General features: G+C 37.1%; 1 protein-coding gene and 1 pseudogene across 1 annotated transcript; both read right to left on the bottom strand.

Moving 5' to 3' along the window:
- Nucleotides 1-7505: 7505 nt before the first annotated feature.
- LOC119536860 lies at nt 7506-9438 on the bottom strand (annotated as a pseudogene).
- A 4935-nt stretch (nt 9439-14373) lies between these two features.
- Nucleotides 14374-15318, bottom strand: LOC119536421 (olfactory receptor 4C5-like). Its single transcript, XM_037839198.1, has one exon. It carries the CDS (start codon nt 15316-15318, stop codon nt 14374-14376), a length of 945 nt encoding a protein of 314 aa, XP_037695126.1.
- Between the last annotated feature and the right edge of the window lie 11370 nt (nt 15319-26688).

Here is a 26688-nt window from a genome sequence, read left to right as displayed (position 1 = left end):
GTTTTCTGTGGCGTTAGCAATCCCTGACCCGTAACTAACTGCTGCTTTGCAAGTTCATCCATTTTTACCTTAAATGTAGTGCTTCTTCACTTCAATCTGTGACTTGAAAATGAGTGCTAAGGGAAATTTCCTGTGTAAATCTTAGTTTGTGCATGAGTTTATCTTTGCTCTAACCTGATTTAAAGAACTGGAAATAGCAAACTATGCTAAAGCAGAGTAATTAGGGACTGCAAGTCCCATGAACTCAGCAACAAATGTAAGTGGCCCTGGAGGAGCAGGTCTCTGAAGTCAGCTCTTTTAAGTCTATTTTTATAGAAACCTTGCACTACAACTGGAGATAACTCCTTTGGTCACTCAGGGTATGAATAGAAATGGGTTGGAAATTGGAACCAAACAGCATCTGTAACCTGTGGCTGGTTATGTTTATGTGGTGTTCTAGGCTCAGAAATCCCCAGAAATAATAAAATCTATCGTTATTATTATTTTCATGTATGACTACAAGTAATAGTTATAAGACTATTTCTCAAGTACAAGGAGTTAGGGATGCTCTGTACTTTTAGTCCCCAGAGAGTTAGGATTAGCAGCTTCAGCCAAGTTAGCAGCTAAATGAGTTTATCCCATCCTCTCCTGCAGCTATGGCATCTGTGACCAAGGAGGGTGGGCTGAGAGCCTTTTGAGGCAGGTTAGCAGCATCTTATTTCTGTGGTCTGGAAGTGATCCTGGAGTCTGGGATGTAGAATGCAGATTAATGTAGTCATGGGAGAATGGGTGCAAGAGCTTATCAGGGCCTATAAAACAATCCTGTTACCTGAGTTATAGGGAAGATTGAACAAATAAATGTGAAAACATCTGGGCCATTAAAATCTGCTATTCTGTTGATGTCCTAGGATAGACACAGGCAGGTGAGAGAACCTGCTCTCTGATATTAAAATCCTGAGATGAACAAGAGGAAGAGCTTTGGGTTAAAATAAACTGCAGCCCCTAGGACTGGCTCTTCTTCTTACTACTGGGCAAGTTTCTCAGCTTTCTTATGGCTCATTTCCCACATCTGTTCAAGGCAGATGGGAAGGAACCTATGTCATAAGACTGTTGTGGGTTTTATGAGATAATTCATGCCATGCTTAAAATGGCATCTGACATAGGGAAAACTCATGGTTGTCTCTTGTCATCTTCTGAATAGGAAAACAGCACCCATGGTGTAACAGTGCCCAGGTTCTGGCAAAAATGTTCTCAACTCATAAGTATAGCTTGTCTTCATTTCTCCTGTGGATTGTAGTATTATGTGCAAATGGATAAAAGAAAGGCCAAGTTTAGAAATATTCAGTAATATTTCACAAGTAATTATAATTCTGATATCTTTCCAGGTGTTTTTGATCTCCCCAATAAAATAGCTAACAGTGAAGTTGAGATTCCCAGAAAAGTTTGTAAGGGATAAAGGAACTGTGAGTATTATGAGAACAAATATGTAATGAGCACTTTTATATATCAGTCAATTTCCTAAGTGTGGCATCTCATCTGAACTCTGTAAAATCCCCATGGTGAAACTACTAGTAATTCCATTGAATATAAAAGCATATTTGGCCATGGTCAAAAATTAATAATTAGTAATTTATTATCAGATTTAAGTTCAGAGTGATCTGACTTCTAATCCTGAGCTCTAATCATGATGTTATTGTAGCTCATCAAAAACTGGTTCTGTGGTATATGTTACCCACAGGGTATGAAAGGAAAGGAAGTCGATTCATATCATGTCTGGATTGTGTAGGAGCTTTGGTTCTACCCCCAGGGGCAGGTGGGGTTTACTCCACAGACAGAGCCCTTGTTCAGCAGCAGAACAGTAAAGAAGGTGGAGATAAGAGAACATCTTCTAACTTCCTCCTACCTATCTTTGGTACCTAACCTGGTACCTGCCTAAGCTCGGCCTTGGCATGTTTGATGCTGGAGTTTCTTGATGGTTGCAGGGTGGAAGGGAAGTCTAAGCAGATGATTAGATTTATGAACAGGGACATCTGCTATATGAATGGGCCATGCTAGCATCCTAGACGAAATACACCTAAAATATATGAATCGGAATATGACTCCCAATCCTTCCACTTAAAAATAGTATGGCCTCATGAATCTCAATTAACTTACTAGGGCCAGATAAATGGCCTTGGGGGAGATATAAAAGATTGCATATAACACAAAGTTAGTTCATTTTGTTTTTAGAGTAAGCAGGTAGAAAGTTTTTAAAATATGCATGTGAGAAGACATGCAGACACTCTCACAAGAAAAGGGGGGTGAGAGGCAAGAGGCCCCTGCAACGTGGGGCAATCTGCTTTTATAGATTAGCTATATTCACTCCCACTCCCCCTTCCACATTCGAGACTTTTTCTCCTACTTGCCCTTCTCTGTGGGGTGGGGCCTGGTACAAGGGGGTGCATTGGGGGGGGGTGTCGGGGGACAGGAGTGTAGCTTCTGGCAAGAAGTTTGTTGTGAATGGTTTCTAATCTGGAAGAAACAAATTGGGTGACAAAATTGTATACATGGTGAACAGAAGCAGGAGCAAGAAGGAGTTTAGGGTATTCTCTAGAGTGTTTAGGGACACTGTTGGTTGGGGTTTAGCATACTATAACTGTTTGCAATATCTGGCTGAAATTTGCATAAGAAAAAATTCTAGAATGACTTCTCAACTCCATTTAAGATTTCTTAGCCACTGAAATTTTATTTCCCATTTTTAGTTAACTAATTTTATGGTGCAAAGGCCAGGCGCATCTTTGGAGTCATGTTTCATGTTCCTGGGGAGAATTAAACCCCTGGAAGTCATGTCCCACATTGAGGGAATGTAGTGAGTTTATTTGTAGAGTTTGGCTTAGAAAGGGAAAGACCACAACTGAGCAACAAAAGAGGTTCTCTGGGAGTGACTCTTAGATATTCATTATAAGTGGGCTTAGTTTTGCTACTACAGAAATAAGTTTCAGAAGGGCAAGCCCTAAGTTTGAAGACTTGACTTATATTGGGAGTTCCTATTGCTAAAGAGATTAGTAGGAATTCCCCAGGTGGAGAGATTTCATAGTTTTACACTTTTCTTTAGTGCCTCAAGGGACTTTGCAAATATTTTCATTTTCAGTTGGAGATTTAATTTTTTACTCTAGATTTTATGTTACATAAAGTTGAATTATATTGTTTAAATAAATTGACAAGACAGGATATAATTAGATAGTGTGCTACAGAACATTTAAATTTTGGAGTATTAGAGAAAAGTAGTATAACTGACAAGTAAATTTGGTGGTTTCCATGATCTGTAACTTTTAACAATATACAGATCTGTATTAGGATTATTAGGATATAACATGGATGGTAAGAACATTGTTGAGTTTTTGGAAACTTTATATAATTTCTAAATATATGAAAAATTTAGCTTAACAGAAAGATAGAAAATTTCTTTTAATTATTGTAATATTTCTTATACACTTCTTATGCAATATGTTAAACTATTTTAGCACTTCACTGTTACAGGGTGAAAGAACAAATCATTTGTAACAGTTTTCCTTTAAGAGTCAGATGACTTGTCTTTTGGAATAAATGATAAGGCTACCATGAACATTTTTATGGAGTACTTAGTTGCTTAAGAGAGCAAGTTCATCTACTTTACATAGAAAATGCTTGGAATATATTTGTTGAATTAAATTTGAGGAAAATGCTTGCATTGCTGACAGACCTATTACTCTAACAAGGTTGGCTGTAATTTTTTGAACCCTGGCTTCTCCGTGTCAGCCTAGGCAAATTTCCTGGCTCTCTGTGCCTCAGTTTCCTCTTCTGAAGAGTACAGAGTTGCAAAATAAATCATTGTACAGGGGAAGAAGATAAGAATGACCTTATTCTTCCTGTCACAACCAGTGCAAGCACAGAGACAGTAGGGGTCCTTGTGGAAAAAAAAATTATAAATGGAAAAATTGTCAGGCTCTAATACATATGTTACAAGAGTATCTTTCAAAAACAGAGAGAAAATGAATGTTTTCATGCATACAAAAACTAACAGAATTCGTTGTCAGTACACTCATCACAATATTTAAAGGTGGCTTTTGGACAGAAAAAAAACTTGGTTATGGAGGGAAATATGAATCTCTACAAGGGAATAAAGATAAAAAATGGTAAATCTATGAGTAAATATATGCTTTGTCTCATAATACTGGGATCTATTTAATATATTATTCATTAATAAAATGAAGATAAACACCACTTAAATATCCTGATGACTGTGACCTTTTCATTAATGAATAACTGAGAAAACTTAGGAGACTGGATTTGTAGCATTCTTACTCTCAATTGAACTATTTAAAAGGCATGGATATAAAAATTTTTAGACATGAAGTACTTAGAGTCAGTACATCATAAAAGATATGGAGGTATAGAGCAGCTTTCTTCCACCCCACAGATGGAAATTCATGCAGGCATAGAGTGAGGGCCTGTGTTTATATGAAGAAGTCACTGAAAACATCCCAGTCACCCAGGCCCCCCTTGTTAAATACACCTAGAGAATGAAGAAGATAAACTCTGTAGGAAGGACGGTTCCATTTCCATTTCCTCTCGCTAAGCCTCTAATGTGGACTTGGTTGCAATCTTGCCAAGAATCATTTGGGTTGGTGTAATTCACTTGAATTACAGATTATTCCTGTACTTAAGGAGATGATGAGGGATAGGGATGGGCTCCTTCCTCACTTACAGAAAGATCCACTGTTAGAAAACTTCTTTGAGCAGTAAGTGACAGTAACAGCCTAGTAGCCATCACCACTCCCAATCTGTTTATCAACCCCTAGTTCAGCACCTGCTAGTCCCTAACCACAAGACCCTGTACCCACTCATAAGCAAAAGCAAATTTTTGTAGCCAACTACAAGATCCCGTTCTTCCCCTTAACTAAAAAAACAGACCAACCCTGCCTTAGAAACATGTGTAGTTAGGTAAAACCCTGACCTAGAGTCTCTTTTAGCTCACTGTAGTAGCAAATTCTTCACCTTTGGGAGGAATTTAGATGCCAGTTTTTGAACATACAATGTACGTAGAAGCCTGTTTTACCATGAATAGAAGCTACACATGTGAAAGGTAATCATTCCTTCATCCAGTCCCTAATCCGCATCACCCTAACACCACATAACTTTCCACCCACCAGTGAAGTCAAGATAATGCTGCTTCCCTTGTAACTCAGGAAGACAGATCTGAGGAACTGCCCACCTGTCTTCAGTGAGGCTGGTCTTTGCCAATAAATTCTTTATTTCCTTGAAATCTTAGTGCCATTGAATTGTTTCTTGTGTGCATTGGTCAAGGACTCACTTTTGGTCCATAACAAGAGTCCTTGGGGATCCTATGAAACACTTTTTCATTGATGTGGGGTATGTCTTTTTTCAGTCTGATTGCTTGGTTGGAGTTCTGTCTCTATAAGATGTCAGTAGAGGCAGTATGAGAATAAACTCTAGTGAGAATTTCTTGAAAATGGCACATATAATTCTAACAGCTCTAACTGTATCTAATTCTATCTCTGTCACTGTCACACTGATAAGAAAGGAACTGTATTTTGTAATCCCCTCCATTATTTTAATTCTGGAGTGAAAACCCTCATTAAAACTTAACAGGATCCATAAATATTTTGGGAGTTAGAAATAAAATTTCTGAGGAGTTAAGAAGGAATTGAATGTTGATCAAATAATACATATAAATTTTTTGAAGTTGGTTATATCTTTATTATATCAAATGAAAGAATTCTGGATAGAAAGAGGACTAAAATCTCCCTCCCAGGAGAGAAAAAGGAATGATGAACATAGTCACATGTCTCAGTTTAGCATGTAACAGAGGAGCCAGGATTTTTGAAAGGGTGGCAACTCTCAAAGGCAATAGACCTATGAACAAATATAAAGGTACTCTAACACATACAAGGATCATTCACCTCCACCCATCTCCCATCATGTCCTCCATTTTTAGAGAGTGAAGTCATTTTATTATGGCTGATTCTTGGGATCTTCTCACTTCTCTGATTTGTTCCTTTTACATTCTGACACATGAGTCTCAATTCAGGATTTTTAAAAAATGTTTTTTGGTCAATACTGATCCTTAGAATTTCTTTCCAATGGTTAGTCCCCTTGAATAAAAAAAAGTTTTGATTAGCCCACTACATCATTCACTCATTTGCATTTACTTTCCAAATTCCATGTGTATTATTTTCTGTTTTGCTATGTGCTGAGAAATGAACAATTATGTATAAGGAATTAGCAATTATTTGGAAAGCCAAAAACATGATTTTTTTTTTAAAAAAAAAGCTTATTTATATCCTGGATTACATAACAACATTAAGAGAAGTCTTTTTCCCCTCCAAATAATATGTCCCATGAACAAGAAATTATCATAAGAAATGTTTAGGAATTTCTAAGCCCACCCTCATTCTAAACACAAATACTTTGCTTCATATACTGTATCTCTTTCAACTACTATAGGTGTATAATCCTCTGCCTTCATTTACTAGATATAAAAGTGCTATATAGCATATATGCCAGCTATCAAAATGAAAGCTCAAGGAGAGCAAGGGACTTTTTGTTTTGCTGATCAGTGTCATCAGCTACAGCTCCTAGAGCAATACCATGTAAAGGACATAGTTGATAATAATGTTTTCATTAGTGGTACCAACGAGACAAACCACAATATTAGCATGAGAACTGCATTCTAGGGTAACAATGCAGCTGGCAGGTTATTCACAAGTTTTGCTTCCCCTGGGTTCTCTTTATAAATTTAGTTTAAAAAAATCAAAACATTTTTACATGAATATATTAAATATATTCAGTTCCCTTTGGAAAGACTTCAGTAGTCTGAAATGAAAATTAAATAAGCTTAAGAGCCAAAGAAATGCAGGAGATAATTGTACAATGATTCTGGGTAGGCACTGAAGACTTGCAAAAAGGCAGGGGGAACATTTCATATGTTATCACTTTAGTGATGTAGAACACAGACCACCACCTTTGAATTATGCAATCTCTGACAGAGCAATTAAGGGTTTAACTACTTGTATATTGATCTATAGTACCCATCACATGTATTTCATGTACGACAAGGTTAGAATTGTGGCAGTTACCTTTAAACCATTCATGGTTTTCATAGGCCTTTCCTTCATGAATTTCCTGATATTTTGCTGAAGATGTTCCACTATTAATGTATTCATAGAGTTTTATTTCTGTATGCTTTCCTCTGACCATTGATGAAGCAGAATAAATCATTGAAAAACCTTTCACACTCAGTGCCTTCCAGCAGTTTCTCTCCTGTTTGAACACTCTGACATCTACTGAGGTCTTATTTCTGGACAAGGGCTTTTCCACGATTATTATATTTCTACCACTATGAGCTCATGGATGATCTGCAACAATCACTGATGATAGGGTCTATCTTCCTACAAAAGGGTTTCCCAGCAACTGCATTCATAATAATTATCTCTGCATACACTTTTCAGCCATATAATGAGCTAGGCTTTTCAACATTGAATGTATCACAGTTTATTCCAGTGTGTTTTTTGTGACACAGGATATGATGTAATTTGATCACTGAAGGCACCACCATATTCATGGCACTTATCATGTTTCTCTTCTGTGCAAACCGATTTATCAACTGAGAGTGCACATCTGGCAACAACAGGCCATTGTTTTACAGTTATGCTTCTGCCTACTAGGAGCCCCCTGATGTTTAGTGAAGTTTGAGCCACAGAAGACATCTGCACAGTTGCTGTGTTAACAGAGATTTTTTCCTGTATGAGTTCACTTGTATGTGATAAGCCATGACTCTTTGAGAAAGGAGTTTCCAACTCGCCTGAACCCACATGTTTTTCTCTTGCATGCAGCATTCACTTATGATAAACAAGACACAACAAGTGGGAGAAAGCTTTCCCACAGAGCATCCATAGGGTCTCTCTCCTGTATGAGTTCTCCAATGTCTATTGAGACATAACTTATCTCTAAAATATTTTCCACTGCATATATAAGGTTTCTCCCCTTTGTGAATTCTCTGATGGTTAGTGAGACCCAATTTGTGTGAACAGGATTTTCCACATTCAGTACATACAAAGGGGGCTTTTCCTGTGTGAAATCTCTGATGGGTAATGAGGCATGTCTTCTGGCTGAAGGCTTTCCCACATTCATTGCATACATGGGGTTTCTCTCCAGTATGAGTTCATTGATGTATAAGGAGATTGCCCTTCTGGATGAAGTATTTTCCACATTCATTGCATATATAAGGTTTCTCTCCAATATGTGTTTACTGATGTATGAGTTTGTTTTTATGGATGAACTTTTCCACAATCACTGCATATATAGTATTTCTCTTCTGTATGAGTTTCCTGATGTGCATTGAGCTGTGATTTCCAAGAGAATGCTTTTTCCTACTCAGTGCATTCATAAGGTTTCTCTCCTGTATGAAATCTCTGATATTCAATGAGCCTGGAATTTCTGGAAAATGCTTTCCCACATAAACTGCATCCACAAAGTTTCTCTTCTGTGTGAACTCTCATGATCAATCAGGTGAGATTTCTTAGTGAAGGCTTTCCCACATTGAATGCATACGTGGGGCTTACCTATTTTGTGAGTTATTTTTTTAATGCTTAGTGAATTGGGACTTTGTGTGCACAGGCTTTCCATGTTCAGGGAATTTAATTTTAGTATGAAATTGTTCATGCATAGCATGGAGAAAAGATTCCCCATCTCCATTAAACTCAGTATGGTTCTTTTCTTCATAGATTCTGTACTGGCTAACTAAACTTAAATTTGATTTAAGTGCTTTCCCATAAAAGTTGAATATATCATGTTTTTGCTGTGAAGAACAATTATTTTTGCTCTGATGAACAATTAATTTTGCTCTGATATGATGCATTTGCTCGTATTTCCAAATGCATTATATTCAGGGCACTGTTCCATTCTCTTCAGACATTTTTGGTTTTGTGAGTGCCGCTGTAGATGATCGACAACTTTCTTGATTTCTGAAAGGTTTGACTGTGAATTTCTTTTTCTATTGTCCAAGGTTCTCCTTGTTCCAACCCGGAGAGGTCATCTGGTTTGCTGGCTTGATACCCCAGTGACATCAGGTTGCTATAATTCTCCAACATCACCTCCCAGTATAGGTCTTTTTGAGCAGGGCCCAGCAGCTGCCACTCCTCCCAGGTGAACTGCATAGCCACAACATCAAATGCCAGTGATCCTGGTCCTTGATTATTTTCTTTTGTTACCAGGAAATGGCCAGTAGGTAGGATGCTGAATCATTAATCCCTTCCGGATATGTCCTAAATTTCTAGTTACATATCTCAATCTCTGGTCAAGGTCAAGTCTTTGTCATTTCTCCAAGAAATGAGATTTCCAGTTCCTGGAACCATCTCCTGCTTACCCTGATGTATCCTGCTCCTGGGTACACAAGCTCCTGTGGGCTGATTTTATCATGAACCCTCTGTGACCACCCTGAAACTGCCCTTCCACAAATTCTGCCACTGCTGACCCAACCCCTGCCCAAATAAATTTTAATTGGAGGCCCCTCACATGTTTTACTCATTGGGCAGGAAGGCAAAGGGGCAAAGGGGTTTAATATAATTATTGATGATGAGGCTTGAGATTGAAATAATGATTTTTTGATGGTCCCTATTTTCCTGAAAAGTAGGAGGCACAGTCTTCTGAGATGAGAGGAGAGTTTTTGGGCTAAAGATTTCAATAAATTGTTACAAAATTGGAACATACACTAAGAAGAACGTGTAGAAGAAGAAACTATGCAGAACTGCCAGATAATTTGCTCAATAAACACTGAAGATAGCATTCATATTGGAGTTCATAATTGTTGGCACCCACCCTGGTGTATGGTTTCATAGTTTTCCTAAACATTACCTCACATCTTTGGTAAAGGGAAAGAAAAGGTCATGTATAAATTTATGATTTAAATACATCAGTTGGGTAATGTGTTACACCAAATCAGAAAGTAGGTCTAATTTGACTTAGTTTTGTAAGATTGCTATTTATCTATTCCATACTGTTTTAGAATCAGGAAAATTGCAAAAGTTATGTTAATCCATTCTCTTATGAATATCTATAGATCTTTGTAAAGATGAAGTTAGTCAATGCACTAGTAAGGTTAAGCTGCATTTTGCTGTGGTGACAAATGAATCCTGGAATCTGAGTGGTTTAACATGTTCAATTTTATTTCCTTTTCAAGCAAAGTCCCCTGAGGGTTGGATGATCCCCTATGACACTTGTGTCTCTGTTTCATTATTCAGTGATCCTGGTTGCTTCCTCTGTGTATTCCTGCCATCTTAGTGGCATGTCTTTCAGTTTTGTTGCAGCAGGGAAAAAGAAAGCTGGAGTCTGAAATTCTGACTCCCAAATGTTTCTTCCTGAGTGTGGAATACATCACTACTGTGAGTTATTCACATGGTCCCGCTTAAAACAAGGGGGATGATATTATGGTGGGAGAACATGTATATCTGGTAAACATCAAATGGGTTGACCACCATTGGGAAAACTGATTTCCCACTTGGAATGAATTGTTTACTAAACATTTGAAGATTAATCTGTATGTAATTTACATTTAACAGAACATATATATGCATAACAAGTTTTCATTGACCAATATATTTTCATTTTTTTATCTTTCTCAATCCTCCCTGTAACTCTGAAATAGGTATTATGATTGTTGTAGACTCTGACAGGCTAATAAACCCATACTCTCAAGAGTAAACCTTATGTGCCCTACATCCCAAAACATACAACCTGCTATGTTTAAATATGATTTACTTATAAATTGAATCACCTTTTATCACCTTGAGAGAAAACTACCAGTAAAGAAGTTCTGGTTGCATCTCTCTCTCTGAATGCATTTGGAGAAATAACATGTTCAATATATGACAAGCCATCTTATTTTTTGAGAACATTTGGCATGGATTTAGCATCCACTGATCCATCATTACCTACTGCTTTTCAGTTAATTCATTTTTACCCTAAGTATAGTATTTCTTTTCCTCAGTTAATGACCTAAAATGATTGCTAAGAGAGAATTCCTAAATAAATCTGAGTTCATATGCCGAGTTTGTTTTTGCTCTGTTGACTCACACCATCCTGTGGATGCGGGCCTCTAGCATCCCAGTTCAGATAGGATTGTCTTTAGTCAGAAATTCCAGAGCTTTAGAGTTCAAAAGTAATTGATAAGGCAGCACCTAATCATTGGAAGATATGTTTTCCCAAGTCTCCTTCCTGGATATTTGCTAGTCTTGCTTTCTTGATGACTGGATGAAGTACACTATAGAAGCCACCTGATCAATACTCTACTCTAAAGTCCTTAAAATAGCAAACTGTTTGAAAGCAGATAAATTAGGTATTACAGGTTCCTTGAGTTCAGCAATAAGTTAATGTAGCCCTGGAGGACCAGGTCCCTGAATTCAGCTCTTCCAAGCATTATTATTATTTTTTTTTAAGAAACCCAGTGCTCACTTGGATATATCTTCTCTGGTTCCTTGAAATCCACTGGGTTGGAAACATAGTGCAAATAGCATCTGTAATCTGTAGCTGTTATGATAAGTAGTGTTCTAGGCTCAAGAATTCCTGGAGTCTGTCCTTATAGAATTTTCATGTATGATTAAAGGAAAATATCTCAGTGGATATTGCTCAGCAAAAAGAGTTGTGGATGTGCTGAACCTTCAGCTCCCAGAGATTAAAATTAAGAAATTCAGCCCTATGGCAGCCAAACCAGTTCATTCTATTCTCTCTGTGGATGTGGCATCCATGGCCAAGCATGCTGGGGTAGGTTATCAGCAACCTAAGCCTGTGATTTGGAAGAGATATTAGAGTCTTGTATGTAAGGCACAAAATTTTTAGTCTAGGAAGTATGGGTGCTTGAGCCAGTCAGAATTTATACAACAATCCTAATACCTTTCTCCTCTCCTCTTGACTTTTAATGTGGACTTGTTTGTATCCTTGCCAGTAATCACCTTGGTTTCTGTAATTCACTTGGTGGTTCAATTTCAGGCTGTTCCTGTACTTAAGGAGATGATGCGGAATATTGTAGGCATCCTTCATCTATAGAAAAATACAGCATTAGAAAACTTTGAGCAAGAAGGTGATCCTCCTGGGTCCAGTGGAACATTTATTTATGTAGAGCATGGTTCTTTTCAACCTGATCTCTTAGTTTTACTTCTGTCTCTGTAATAGGATGTCAACAGAGACAAGCAATACTAACGCTGGTGAGAATTTCCTGACAAAGGCACAGAATAACTTCAACAACTTCAAATCTATGACCCTATTTTGAAAGTTAGCTCTACTTTAACTCAACCTCTAACTATAACTGAAGCTCTAACTTTAGCTCCAACTCTAACTTGGGCTCTAGCTGTAGGTGTTAGCTGTAGTTGCAGCTGTAGGTGTATCTGTAGCTCTAACTCTAACTTTTACTCTTTTATCATATAGACAACAAAGGACCAGATTTTGGTAATCCCCTCCCCTTATTTTTTCCCAAATCCTCATTATGGCCTATTAGGATCCATATGCATTTTGGGGGTGCTCTGGTAATAGGAGCTAGAAGTAAAAGTTCTGAGGGGGCAGGGTGGAATTGTATGTCACACATATTGACATACTAAAATTAGATAGGAGCCCTGCACATGTTTTATTCATTGGGAAGGAAGGCATAGAGATAAAAAGGGTTTGCAGATACATTTATTGATGAAGAGGCTTGATGATGAAAGATTGATTCTGTGATGGTCCCTACTTTCCTGACAAGTTGAAGGAATTATCTTCTGAGATGAGAGGACAATTTGTGGGATGAAGATTACAGGAATTGGTACAAAACTGGGGCATTTGCAGAGAAAAATATATAGAAGAAGGAACTCTCTAGTGAAGCCAGAAAATTTTCTTAAGAAGCATTGAAGATTGAATTCATACTGAAGTTCATAATTCTTGCTTCTACCCCTAATCTATGATTATATGGTATTTTTTACAGACTTGCCTTCAATATAGGTAAAGGGAAAAAAGTGAAGTATAAATTTATGGCCTAATATTTCAGTTGGCATAATGTGTTACATCAAAACAGAGAGAAGCTCTAATTGGATTTGTTCTGTAAGGATTACTATTTATCCATTCTACCCTATTTGAGAATGCAAAGGCTATGTTAATCTGCTGTTATTAATACTTATAGGTCCTTGTAAAGACAAATTTCCTAACTGTATCAGCCAGAATAAGAGGTGTTTTGCTGTAGTGATAAATGAATCCTGAAATATCATTGGTTTATCACATAGAATTTTATTTCCTCATCAGGTAAAATCCACTGAGAGTTGGGTGGTTCTGAAGCATCCAAGATGCTTCCTCTGTGTTGTCCTTCCATTTTAATGCTTGGCAAAGAAGGGAAAAAGCTGGATAGCAGCACATTGGCTCCTGAATAGTTCACACTGAGTGAGGCACACATCACTTCTGTGAGCTGGGCACATGGTCTTATTTAAATATGAGAGATCTGAAAATATGATGAGGGAAGCACAGGGATATATGCTGATTTGCAATTGGCTACCTGTCATTGAGAAGACTGATTTATCATTTGGAATGGATTGTTACTAAACTGTTGAATATTCATCTGCATGTAGTGCATATTTAACATAAGATTTAGCATGGGTATTGAATAATATATGTTAATTCAATTCTTAAGAAATAACAGTGGTCATGAAGATTGGCGTGATTCTGTCCTGGTTTTGATCTGGATCCTCTTCTTTTTGCCTGAGGTCTTTCCTTAGAGTTGTAATTTTAAGTGTCCACATCTCAAATGATTCCCCATTGGTCTGCAACTGGTTAGCATTTTCTTTTAAAATTTGAAGATGCAGACTTTGTCTTGATTACTGAGATAAAATAAACTCTTTTATACCAGCAGCTTTTTTTCTTTTACAGGCTACTTATGGTCCTATTAGTTAAGGCACAAATCCATCTAATATTATTTATTTTGGAGATGAAGAACATTGTAGGCTATTTTTGAAAGAAAAAGTGTTCCAAATGTATTTATATCTGGGAATATCATGTGCAAGTTTGCTCTATGGCTGTAAATGGAATAATTCTATATCTCTCATTGGATTTAGTCAGAGAAAATACTTTATTTATAGAAAAGTGCTACCAGATTACAATGTAAATGGGACTTCTTCAAGTCATGCAAGATAGGAATGTTAATTTTGAGAGGAGTTCTGCTTTAGAATTTGTCTTATTTCCATATCTATTCATTTCTGGTTGATCCCTATCTCTCACAATAAGTCCACCATGACTTTAGCTGTTTATATTAAAACCATGAATTTTCAGCAAAAGTTATCCATCATCCTCTTCTATTTAAATATTTTTAAGTAGTTGGCTTATTGCTTAGTTACTTTATTCACATTAATTGTTACCCAAGATCATCTTTTGACTCCAGAGCTTCCTCACGGCATTTTTCACCTCTGCATTTCTGAGGGTGTAGATTAAAGGGTTTAACATGGGTGTTACTAGAGTATAAAACACGGCCACTGCTTTATCAATGGGGAAGGTGATCATGGGCCGAATGTACTCAAATACACAGGGAACAAAGAGTAAGATGACGACAGTAATATGGGAGGCACAGGTGGAGATGGCCTTCCACTGTCCTTCAGAGCTGTGAGTTCTGAGGGAGCAAAGAATAAAGATATAAGAAGTAACAAGAATAGAAAAGCTGAGCACACACATCAGCCCACTGCTGGCAACAACAAAGAGTCCAAAGATGTGAGTGTCAGTGCAGGAGAGTTTCAGCAGTGGGTAAAGGTCACAGATGAAATGATCAATGACATTTGGGCCACAGAAGGGTAACCACACAATGAAAAGGACTTGAATCAGAGCATGAAGAAATCCCCCAGCCCAGGACAGGACCACCAGGAGGCCACAGACCTGCCAGCTCATTGTGGTCATGTAGTGCAGGGGCCTGCAGATGGCCACATAGCAGTCATAGGCCATCACTATGAGCAGGATGGTCTCAGCACCTACAAAGAAATGCTCTGCAAAGACTTGAATCATGCATCCACTGAAGGAAATAGTTTTCTTATTAGTGAGTATATCAAATATCATTTTTGGAGCCATGGTAGATGAAGAACACACATCTATGAAAGATAAGAAAGACAGAAAGAAATACATTGGGCATTCCAGGAGTGGGCTGGTAGTGATTGTCACTACAATGAGTAAGTTGCCTGTCAGAGTGAGAAAGTAGATGAGTGTAAACACAATAAACAAGAGTTTCTGAATGTCTGGGTTCTGTGTCAGGCCGAGCAGGATAAATTCTGTTACGTTGTTCATTGCTTCATGAATCCAATTTATCATTTGGACAAATGAGTTTTCTGCAAAAAAGCACAGGGATCACAATAGTGATAGCTACATTTTTATCAAGTAAATAATACATCTGTCATGATTATTTGTTCTTGTAAGATTGATCGAGCAGAGAAAACCCAGCCTTAAAGTTGGGCCACAGCAATAGTCCCATCTTGAATACTCAGCCTTTATCTGAGCACAATCCCCCTCATACACACACCATTTGTTTATGACTGTTTCAGTGTCTGGCATATCTCCTGTAATTGTATTTGGATGGATACTTTTCAATCACTGCAAAGTGATTTCTGCCAGAGGAAAAACAGGAATAAAAAGGAGCAGGAGCTGAGATTTGAATATACATTGCCTTCTGCCCTGTTTCATTCTCGTCACAGCAGCTGGTAAGGCTAAGCTGCAGAGTTGGTTATCCTTGTTAATTTTACCTTATTTCAGGGTGAATAGACAACATCAAGTGACTTCAACATGAAATTAGAAATGATGTAGTGATTTTAGAATCAACAGTAAAGAGTGAGTATCTAGCTGCAGATTGTTCCAGCCTCACAGTTAGATTTGTGAACTTGTGCTACATCAAAAGGGAATTTTATGAGTACTACAGATTCTTTTTCAAAACATGACAGCGTGACATCCTGTGGTGAATAAGACAGTGGGATACAATGCATAAACCCACAACTTATTTGAAACTCCTGAATTCACTATTGTGGACCTTCAGTAGTACTTAAATTTCAGAGGTATTTTGCAAATTAGTTCTTATTTTGATGAAGATTATGAAATGTTCTCTGAATATGTTGTGGAAACAGATCCTTTAATTTTAGGAAACAAAAGCACCATAATTTATTTGAGAGAGCATGTTATTTAGAATAGACTACTTTTTTTTTTTTTTTTTGTATTTTGTTTTCACTGATGAGTAGCCATGAAGTTTATGTGGAATTTTTATTATTGAGCTTAAATTTTTTCAAATATAATGTAGGAATAAGTACAAAGGCATAGATGAATTGAAGAGCATTGTTACGCTTCTATCAAAGTTTGTAACCTAATGGCAAAAATATGTTCCAAATAAATTATAAAAGAACAAAAAATGAATTATATACATTAATATTCTTATATTTGAATATTTGCTCAATATAACATAAGGAAGGAAAATAAAGGAAATAAGAGAACTTTAAATGAAGTAAGTACTCACCTCAAGAAGTTAGAAAAACTACCTGTTATATTAGGTTAAATTTTCAATGCAGAAATTGATATTTCAGAAAATAGAAAAATATTTGATTTGATAAATAAATTCAAAAGCTTGCTGGTGTTTAAAAAATACTATTAAAAGTGATGAATATATATAAACTGAACAAGAATCAAGTATGATTAATTCCTAAAAGGACATCAATTAAACAATATTGAACAGGATACTATGACTATAGCACTGGGGTAATAAAAGTTTATCAATAACTAAAAGGTTTTTTTCAAAGCAACATAAGTCTTTTCTTCATATTATCATTTAAAAAATGGAAAAAAAATAAGAAAAAAATAGAAAAAGAATGGTATGCATTCAACCCTTAAATAAAAGTATAAGTGTATTAAAAATAGAAAAGAATGGGGTAAATATGAATCTCACATCCATATTGGGAAGGGATTGTTAAGCAAAATGTGTAAAACAGGACAAATATGATAGCTTCAAGTACATAGACATGGAACACACTTGGAAATAATTGTGAAAGGTGTGACCAACAACTACATCTATAAAAACAGCATTTACAAAAAAGACAAAAGTCTACTCACACTACTTATAAAAAAAGACAATTATAATAATATATAATTTGAGGAAAAAATGAGGCATTAAGAATCTTGTATTTGTTAAAATAGCAAAAAATGAAATTTAAAATGCAAAACAATTTTAACTGGCAAATATGCAAGGATATATGTGAGCTATATTATTCAGGGCTTGTAAGTGTATATTGGTTTAGAACATTCTGCAAATAAATTTCACTCTGTATAGTAAGAGCTTTATAATTGGTCATGCCTCTTAGTCTAATATTCCTTATTCCAAAAAATCTATTGTAGATACAAAATAATGTGCAAAAATTATACATGCAGGTTGCACCTCATAATTTTTTTATAGTAGTGGAAAAGTGGAGACAACTCAGGATGTCTAACAGATTAAAGGAAACTATTCAATGAATTAAGATATACAATTATAAATATCAGGTGGATGTTTAAGTGAACTTTAAGAGGAATTATTGATGTGGAAAAGTACTTTGAATGTAATGCTGAGTGGAAAACTGAAAGATAATATGCCACAAATATCAGGTTATCAATTGTATAAAATGGCATATGTTATGTAGAAAAGTATCTAAAAACAGTGTATTAAGATAAATAGTGCTATCTGATTTATGGTATTAATGGCAATTTTGGTAGGCAGCATTCATAAATTTTATGATCTACTTTTTCTATAAAGAATATATTGCCTTAATAATCAGTAAAATAATTTAATTAAAAATTTTATCTTCTTATCTCAAGTCTGTGTCCATAACAACTTGAGTGACTGCTTTTCTAATACTGGGTATTCTGGTTATTATTCATAAAAATCTGTTACAGCAGAAACATATGCTTTACATATAACTTACTGGCAAATTGAACCCTAGGGTCACCTAGAGATAAAAATATAAATAAAGAATTGATTGTACTTACTTCTCTGAATGCATTTGGAGAAGTAACAGGTTCAGTCTATGACGAGGCATCTTGTTTTTATAGAACACTCTGCATGGACTTAGCAACCATTGACTCATCATTAACTGCTGCTTTGCAAGTTCATCCACTGCTACACTAGTTATGGTATATTTTTTCCTCAGTTATTGCTAAGAGTGACTTTGCAAGTAAATCTGAGCTCGTGTGCTGAGTTTATTTTTGCTCTGGAGGATAACACCACCCTGTGGATGTGGGCTTAAGCAACCGAGCTCAGATACAAATTTCTTTAGCCAGAACTTACAATTCTCTAGGCTTCAAAAGAAACTGATTGGACAACACCTTATCATTGGGTGCCATCTCTCCTCGGTCCCCTTCCTATACATTTATCATTCTTGCATTGTTGGTGACAAGATGACTTATACTATAGAAGTCACTTGATCAAATCTAACCTGATTATAACCCTGAAAAGAGAAAACGATGATAAAGCAGAGAATTTGGGATTGCAAATGCTATGCTTTGCAGTTAAGTAAAGTTACCCTGGAGTAACAGCTCTCTGAATTCAGCTCCTTTAAGCCTTTTTTCTTAGAAACCCAACGTTCATCCTGTAGATAGGTCCTTTAGCCCTTGCGTCTGGATCCAAATAGTTTGGAAACTTAGAAACAAACAGTGTCTGTAATCTATGACTAGTTTGGTCAATATTACAAACAGTAATTTCTGATTGGTTATATCAAGTGGTCTCTTGGTGCAAATATCCCCAGTGTTTTCATGCATGATTATGGGGAAATAGTCAAACAGATAGTGCTCCAGCCAAGGAGTTAGGTATGCCCTGAACTTTCAGCTCCCAGAGGATTAGAATTGGCAACTTCAGCCAAATGGCAGCCAAGCCAGTTCATCCTGTTGTCTCTTGCGGCTGTGACACCTGTGACTCCAAGGTGGTGGGGGTGAGAGGAGAAACAGCTGGGTTGGGTTAGCAGTCTCTCTATGGCTGTAGCTGGGAAGTGATCTTAGAGTGTAGGACGTAGGGAACAGAATGTTCTATTCACGGGAGTAAGGATGCATGGGCTTATCAGAATACATAAAACAAACCTAACACTATCTGACTCACTGAGTTATAGGGAGGATTGATTAAGATAAGTGAAATGTCTAACCTAATGAGAAACTTTTATTCTATGGTTGATGGCCTAAGGATAAACACATGTAGGTTAGAGAAACTGCTGCAAAATATTAAAAATGTGAGTCATGCTTATGAGCAAGAGCTTTGGAGTACAATAAACTGCACCTCCTAGGACTGGCTCTTTTACTTACTATCTGTGCAACCATGAGCAAGTTTCTCAGCTTCTTTATTCCTCCTTTACCACGTGATAAGGAACTTTCATATAGAATATACTGGGGTTATTTGAGATAATTCATGGATGCTTAAATGCCATCTGGCATAGAGGAAACTCTTTGTTGTCTGTTGTCATCTTCTGTAGAGGAAAAGAGAGCTCATGTTGTGACTGATCCATGTTCTGTCACGAATTAACTCATATTTGTAGCTTGCTTTCTTTATCTTAGGATTCTGGTCAAATGCAGAGAGCAGGATAGAATAAACACAAAGTTTCGAAGTATTCGATAACAGATTCACAAATCCTTAACAATTCTGAAATATTTTAGGTATATTTGATCTCTCCACTAAAAAATCCAACACTGAAGTTGAGATTTCCTGAAGAGATTGGAGAAAATAAAGGGAATATGAATATCATGAGAACTATTAAGTAATGGACACTTTCAAGTATCAGTCACTCTGCTAAATTCGGTAAATATTTGACTCATATAATTCCCATGAGTGAGAGAATATATATGGAAATTTGGCCAAGAACCAAAGCTTACAATTAGTAGTGCTCAGATTTAAGCCTGGGGTGATCTGATTTCTAATCCTGAGCTCTGTTCATAACATTATTTTACCTCATCTGACACAGGTGCTCTGATGTGTCTTACGCCCTGCATGTTGTGGGAGGGGAAGGGCTGACTCTGGCCAGCTGAGGATAGTTCAGGAGCTTTGGTTCCGCCACTAGGGGGAGACTGGACTCACTCCTCAGGCAGATCCATGTGTAGCTGCTGAAAGGGAGAAAGGAGGTGGAGGAAGAAAGTTATAACTATCTTTCATACCTTTGGCCCCCATCTAGGTGACTTCCCTAAGGACATTCTAAACGCTTTGATTTTGGGACTTCTTGATGGTATAGGGTGGAAGGAAAGTCTATGCTGAAATTCAGATTTGAGAACAGGGACATCCTCTACATGCATGGACCATGCTAGAATCCTAGAATCCTAGAAAACTTACATAACTTATATGAAGCTGCATATGTTTCTCAGTTCTTCCACTCACTGATCATATGACCCTATGAACATCATTTAACTTACCTGAGCCAGTAAAACAGGCTTAAAGAAATAGTTATTGGGAGATATACCAAAACATAGCTTGTGAAATCATCAAACTAGTATATTATGCATGGGTAATGCTTTGAAAATATTTTCTGAGTTAAATGGAAAGAAATATTTGCATAGTAGACGCACGTACTAATATAACAGTTTTGGTTTTCATTTTTTAATCCTGGGCAATCTGTGTAATCTTGTGGAAATTATACAAGAGCTCAGTGCCTCAGTTTCCTTTTCAGCAAAGTAGAAGTTTGTAAAAATATAGTTGTATATAGGGAGAAGATAAACATGATATCATTCTTTTGAGAGTGAACACAGGCAAGGAGGTGGAAGAGCATCTCAAGAAAGAAAAATTTCTAAAGAAAATTTGTTAAGTTACAATTTCAGACACAGTAAGAAGTTCTTACAAAAACAAGTGCAAGATTAACATGGCAGTGTAAACAGCCACTGAAACTTCTCTCCAGAGATTCATCTAAAAAAGGACAATTCTGAATTGTTTGAAATTCTGGAGGATGACATAGACTGGAGAAAGACCCTGCAAATGCTGAATTGATAAAAGAGAAGAAATATCAGGTAGGAATTTTCCATCTTGTAGAAGCTAGTCCTCTTCCCTCCCCATCACTTATTCTCAGTGTAGGAAAGGCACAGCATCCGCAGACGGGACTCCTCCCACATGGACACAGACTATAAAATCTCTCACAGCAGTGAGACATACCCCACTGTTTGAAGTCCTGGGGGACAGAGGAGGACATTTCAAGGTCCCAACCAGTGAGGGACAAAGAGACTGTGAAAATGTAGACAGAGATTGTGTTTCCAGCCCTGAGTCTAGAAAGCCCTTCATCCATTCTTGGGGGAAGCAGTAGCCAATAGCCATTTCCTTGCTTTTGGGACAGCTGGACTACTGTGTCAGCTGAGAAAGTAATTTGCCACAGGTGGCACCCCACATTGAGACAGATTTGGGTCTGCAAAGTGAGGGCATAGTAATGCTGCAGTTTCACCTCACCTGTGTAGATGCAACCTGTGCTTGGAGGCAAAGCAACTTCTGGGAGCAATTACATTACTGAGCAGTGCCATGAGCTGGACAGTCTGGAAGGTGCAAAGAAATTAAATCACTTTTGAAAAGATGCTCCAGACCCTTTCTTAGGAGCACAGGAGCTGGTTTACATGCCATGTATGGAAACCTGTCCCTGTTTTGGCTGAGAAATATGGAAGATCCAACTGTTAAAGCAGAGCTCTAAAACAAACTCAGATCTTGCTAGCTGGTGGAAAACTGAGCACCACTGAAAGCCAGCAGATTTTTATTACCAAACACAGTGAACTTGCTGGGGAGCCCAGTGCCTACCTCTCATCCCTGAGGTAGGTCATGGTAAACACATGATTTTTGAGGGAAACCTGAGGGGCAGAACTGGCCTGTGAGAGAAACAAAGAAAGGATAGGGATCAAAGATAACCAACAAGAAAACCCTAGGAAAAAGAGATAAAACAATCTCCAGAATGAACCAATCAAGAAAATCCGATGCCTAGATAGCAAAAAATCATGAGTCACATCAGGACACAGGAAGATATGGCTCAGTTGAAGGAAGAAACTAACACCTCAACCTGAGATTCAGGAGTTGAGACATCTAATTAAGGATGTTCATTCAAATACTTTAAATCAAATCAACAAGTTGAATGAAAATGTGACAAAATAGATGAAGGATATAAAGAAGACACTGGGTGACCACAAGGAAGATTTTGTAAGCTTGAAAAAACAAATGATAGAAATTATGGGGATGAAACTAACGAGAAGAGATGAAAAACACAATGGAGACACACAACAGCAGACTTGGAGAGGCAGAAGATAGGATGAGGACATCTGAAATCCTGCATACAAAACAACAGATAGGGAAAATAATGGAAAAATATAAGCAGGGCCTCAGGACTGAATGACAATATGAAGTGCAGGAATATATGTGTTACAGGTTTCCCAGAAGGAGAAGAGAAGTGAAAAGGGGCAGAAAGAATAATAGAGGAAATAATCAATGAAAATTTCCCAATTGTTATGAAAGACATAAAATTGCAGGTTCAAGAAGCACAGCATACCCCAAACAGAATTCATTCAGATAGACCCATTCCAAGAAACTTACTAATCAGATTTTCAAATGTCAAAGACAAAGAGAATTCTGAAAGCAGCAGGAGAAAAGCAATCCATCGCATACAAGGGAAGCTCTAAAGACTAAGTGTGGACCTCTCAGCAGAAAACATGGAGACAAGATGGCTGTGGTATGGTATATTCAAGATACTGAAAGAGAAAAACTACCAACCAAGAATCCTATACCTGGCAAAACTGTCCTTCAAAAATGAGGGAAAGCTTAAAATATTTACAGATAAACAGAGACTGAGAGAGTTCATGAACAGGAGACCTCCTGTACAAGAAATACTAAAGGGAGTGCTATAGACAGATAGGAAAAGACAGGAGAGAGGAGTTTGGAGAAGAGTGTAGAAATGAAAATATCAGGAGATAGAAAGAGGGTAGAGATCATGCATTTGCTGTTAAAGGAGTATAGAAGGTTCAAGAGGATTGATTGTATATCCAGAAATGTATAGCACAATACTGTGTGACAGTAAAATAATATTGTAAGTATGCTGAATAAAGACAACTATGAAAATGGTTAAAAAAGGTAGGTTGGGGTTATGCATGAGAACAGAAGGAAAGATAGAAGATAAAGACTGGGATTGTATAGCTTAGTGAAACTTAGAGTGGTCAATGAGTGTGATTAAATGTAGAAATATAAGAATGTTTTTACATGAGTGAACAGCAAGAAGGAATGAAATTGTGAGGTATACAGCTAGGTGAATGGAACTTGAGGACAGGAGGTTGAGTGAAATAAGCTGGAAATGAAAAGACAAACATATTAACGCCTCACTCATATGGACTAACAATAATGTAGAAACTCTGAGAATTGAATCTGGGAGCATGGATTATCAGGGGAAGGCTTATGTAAAAGTTCCAAATTGTAAGCTCTTACAGCAGTCACATATATTCATGAGTTGTAACAGTTATTTCTAAATTCTGAGATGCTGAGCTGTTTGTGTGTGACCTGGTCAGTTCCTAGAGATTTGGGTATCTGTGTGGTGCCTGGGACTTAGAGCCAGAATTCAGCAGCTATGAGTGTCAGGATTGCACTGTGCAGCAGCTATTAAAGAGGGTGAAAAGGTGATCAGACTTCAATTGGAGATATGAACAAAATGGACTTGATTGAGATTGGGGTAGATCAGACTAAAGGGTAGAGGATCATATTAACTGTGCTTTAAAACTTCAGCTTCTGTATGAGACCAAAGGAAGAGATGTTCATGTGGTGCAAAATCTGTATTTTCTGTAGCAAACTATATAATTTAACTTGTATGGTCAGTTTACTCAACGGCCATAATTACATGGAACCTTGAATAGTTGGTGATATCTGTTTGGTTTGTACAGTTAGCATGAAGCCCCATGCAACCCAGACTAATTTGGGCAGAGATAAAAAGTTTTTGCAAAGCCCCCTTAATAGTCTGGAGAAAAATGTGTAAATATTAAACTTCCTTAGCTGAGAATTCCTCATATTCTTGCAAGCATTGGTGACTACAGGTTTAGTAGGCCAAGACCTTGATCTTGGGGCTTACCCTTATAAAGCTTGTTACTGCAAAGGAGAGGCTAAGTCTACTTATAGTTGTGCTTAAGAGTCACCCCCAGAGAACCTCTTTTGTTGCTCAGATGTGGTCTCTTTCTCTAAGCCAACTCTGTAAGTAAATTCACTGCCCTTCCTCCTATGTGACACATGACTCCCAAGGATGTAAATCTTCCTGGCAATGTGGGATGTGACTCGTAAGGATGATTCTGTACCACCATCATGGGATTGAGAAAGTCTTCTGGACCTAAAGGGGAAAAAGAAATGAAATAAAATAAAGTTACAGTGACTGAGAGATTTCAAACGGAGTCCAGAGGTCATTCTGGAGGAAATTCTTATCCATTATATAGATATCCATTTTTAGTTTTTAGTTTATTAGAAGGAAATACCTGAAACTGTTGAACTTAAATCCAGTATCCTTGATACTTGAAGACAATTGTATAACTATATAGTTTATATAATGTGACTATGTGTGCTGGTTTGGATGCTTTGTGTCCCCCAGAATGCCATTATCTTTGATGCAGTCTTGTGGGGCAGATTGATTAATCTGTTTGATTAGGGTGTAACCTTTGAGTGAATGTTTCCATGGAGATATGACCCACCCAACTGCAGGTGATCACTTGGATTGGATAATTTCCATGGAGTTGTTACCCCACCCATTCAGGGTGGGTCTAAATTAAATCACTGGAGCCATAGAAATGAGCTGACAAACAGAAGAAACTCAGTGCAGCTGTGACTGACATTTTGAAGAGCAACTGAGAGTGACATTTTAAAGAGGGGCTACAGCCAAGAGGGGCATTTTGAAGAATGCACAGAAGCTGAGAGTGTAGCTGCAAATGAAAGATAGTTTGAAGATGGCTGTTGAAAGCAGACTTTTGCTCCAGAAAAGCTAAGAGAGGACAGACACTCCAAGAGCAAATGAGAGTGACATTTTTGAGAAACTGCAGCCTAGAGAGGAATGTCCTGGGAGAAAGCCATTTTGAAACTGAACTTGGAGCAGACACCAGCCACATGTCTTCCCAGCTAGCAGAGGTTTTCTGGACACCATTGACTGTCCTTTTGAAGATACCTGATTGTTGGTGACTTACCTTGGACACTTTATGGCCTTATGACTATAACTTTACAACCAAATAAACCCCTTTTATAAAACCCAATCCATTTCTGATATTTTGCTTAATGGCAGCATTAACAAACTAGAACACCATGTGATTGTCAAAACCTTGTGGTTCATACTCCCTTTACCAAGTGTATGGACAAAGGAGTAGTAAAATGGGGACCAAAAGTAGATGAATAATAAGGGAAAGGAGTGGCATGGGATGTTTTGGGTGTTCTTTTTTACCTTTATTTATTTATTTTTTTTTAATATTCATTTTATTGAGATATATTCACATACCACACAGTCATATAAAACAAATCATACATTCAATTGTTCACAGTACTGTTACATAGTTGTACATTCATCACCAAAATCAATCCCCAACACCCTCATTACCACATGCACAAAAATAACCAGAATAATAATTAAAGTGAAAAAGTGTGCTTCAGGTTTTAAAGCAGGGAAGGATAGTGAGGCATTTGCCTTGGGCCCCAAATTTAAGGGGCACCAAAAAACTCAGGAAATAGTATTTGAATGCAAGGTTTTAAAAAATCAAAAGTAATGCAAAAAGTCCATGGTGAACAAAATATCAAAATTTCAAATACAGATAACATTGTTTACCTTTATTTTTATTTTTATTTTTACTTTTTTGGAGGAATGAAAATGTTCAAAAATTGATTATGGTGATGAATACACAACTATATGATGATACCGTGAACAACTGTTGTATACACTTTGGATAGTTGTTTGGTATGTGAATATATTTCAATACAATTGCATTAAAAAGGCCTGTATCATTGATATGAAGCTACAGTAAAAAAAAAAAATGCAAAAAAAGATGTTTTCATGCATACAAAACCTACAGGAATTCTTCAGATTCAGACTCACATTACAAGATATATTAAAGAAAGTCTTCAATCAGAAGAAAGTGATTCTATATGATAACTGGGATCTATACAAAGGAGTGAAGAGCACAAGTGTGGTAACCACACGAGTAAATATATAAAATTTTATTGTATTTCTTAAATCAACTTAAAACATCATTCATTGTCAAAACAAAAAAAAAAAACATTGTCTTTATGTCCTGGGAGAGTGAGACATTTTAATGAATGACTAACCTAAAGGAATTGGGAGACAATACTCTCAGCAGTTCTCAGCCTCCAAGTGAGTGATTTAATGACATGGATATGCTACAATATTTATTTTTTTTCCAGTAGTGCCTAGGATAAAGTATATCCTAACCTATTTGGAGGTACAGAGCACTTTCTTCTACTCTGAGGTTGGAGAATTGTGTGGATGTAGAATCAGGGTTAATGTTTTATGCAGAAGTCATTAAGAAGGTCACAAATCACAGTTAGCTAAGCCTCCTTGTAAAATTCTTCCTTACATCTGACACCAGGACACAATTTTGCCCAATGCTCTGCCACAAAGTATGGCCTTCCTTCCAATTTGCAATGACACATTCATCATTTCTGCTCAAGACCTCATCAGAAGTATCCTTAGAGTTCATATTTCCAGAAACAGTCTCTTC

Source organism: Choloepus didactylus, chromosome 6, assembly GCF_015220235.1.
Source record: "Choloepus didactylus isolate mChoDid1 chromosome 6, mChoDid1.pri, whole genome shotgun sequence".
NCBI classification, from domain to species: Eukaryota; Metazoa; Chordata; class Mammalia; order Pilosa; family Megalonychidae; genus Choloepus; species Choloepus didactylus.
The sequence above is the reverse complement of the archived record's forward strand: the minus strand, read 5'-3'. Positions and strand labels throughout refer to the sequence as shown.

Bases quoted from the DNA above. Each gene is read 5' to 3' on its own strand.
- LOC119536421 (XM_037839198.1), bottom strand. From the start codon at position 15,318: ATGATAAATTGGATTCATGAAGCAATGAACAACGTAACAGAATTTATC.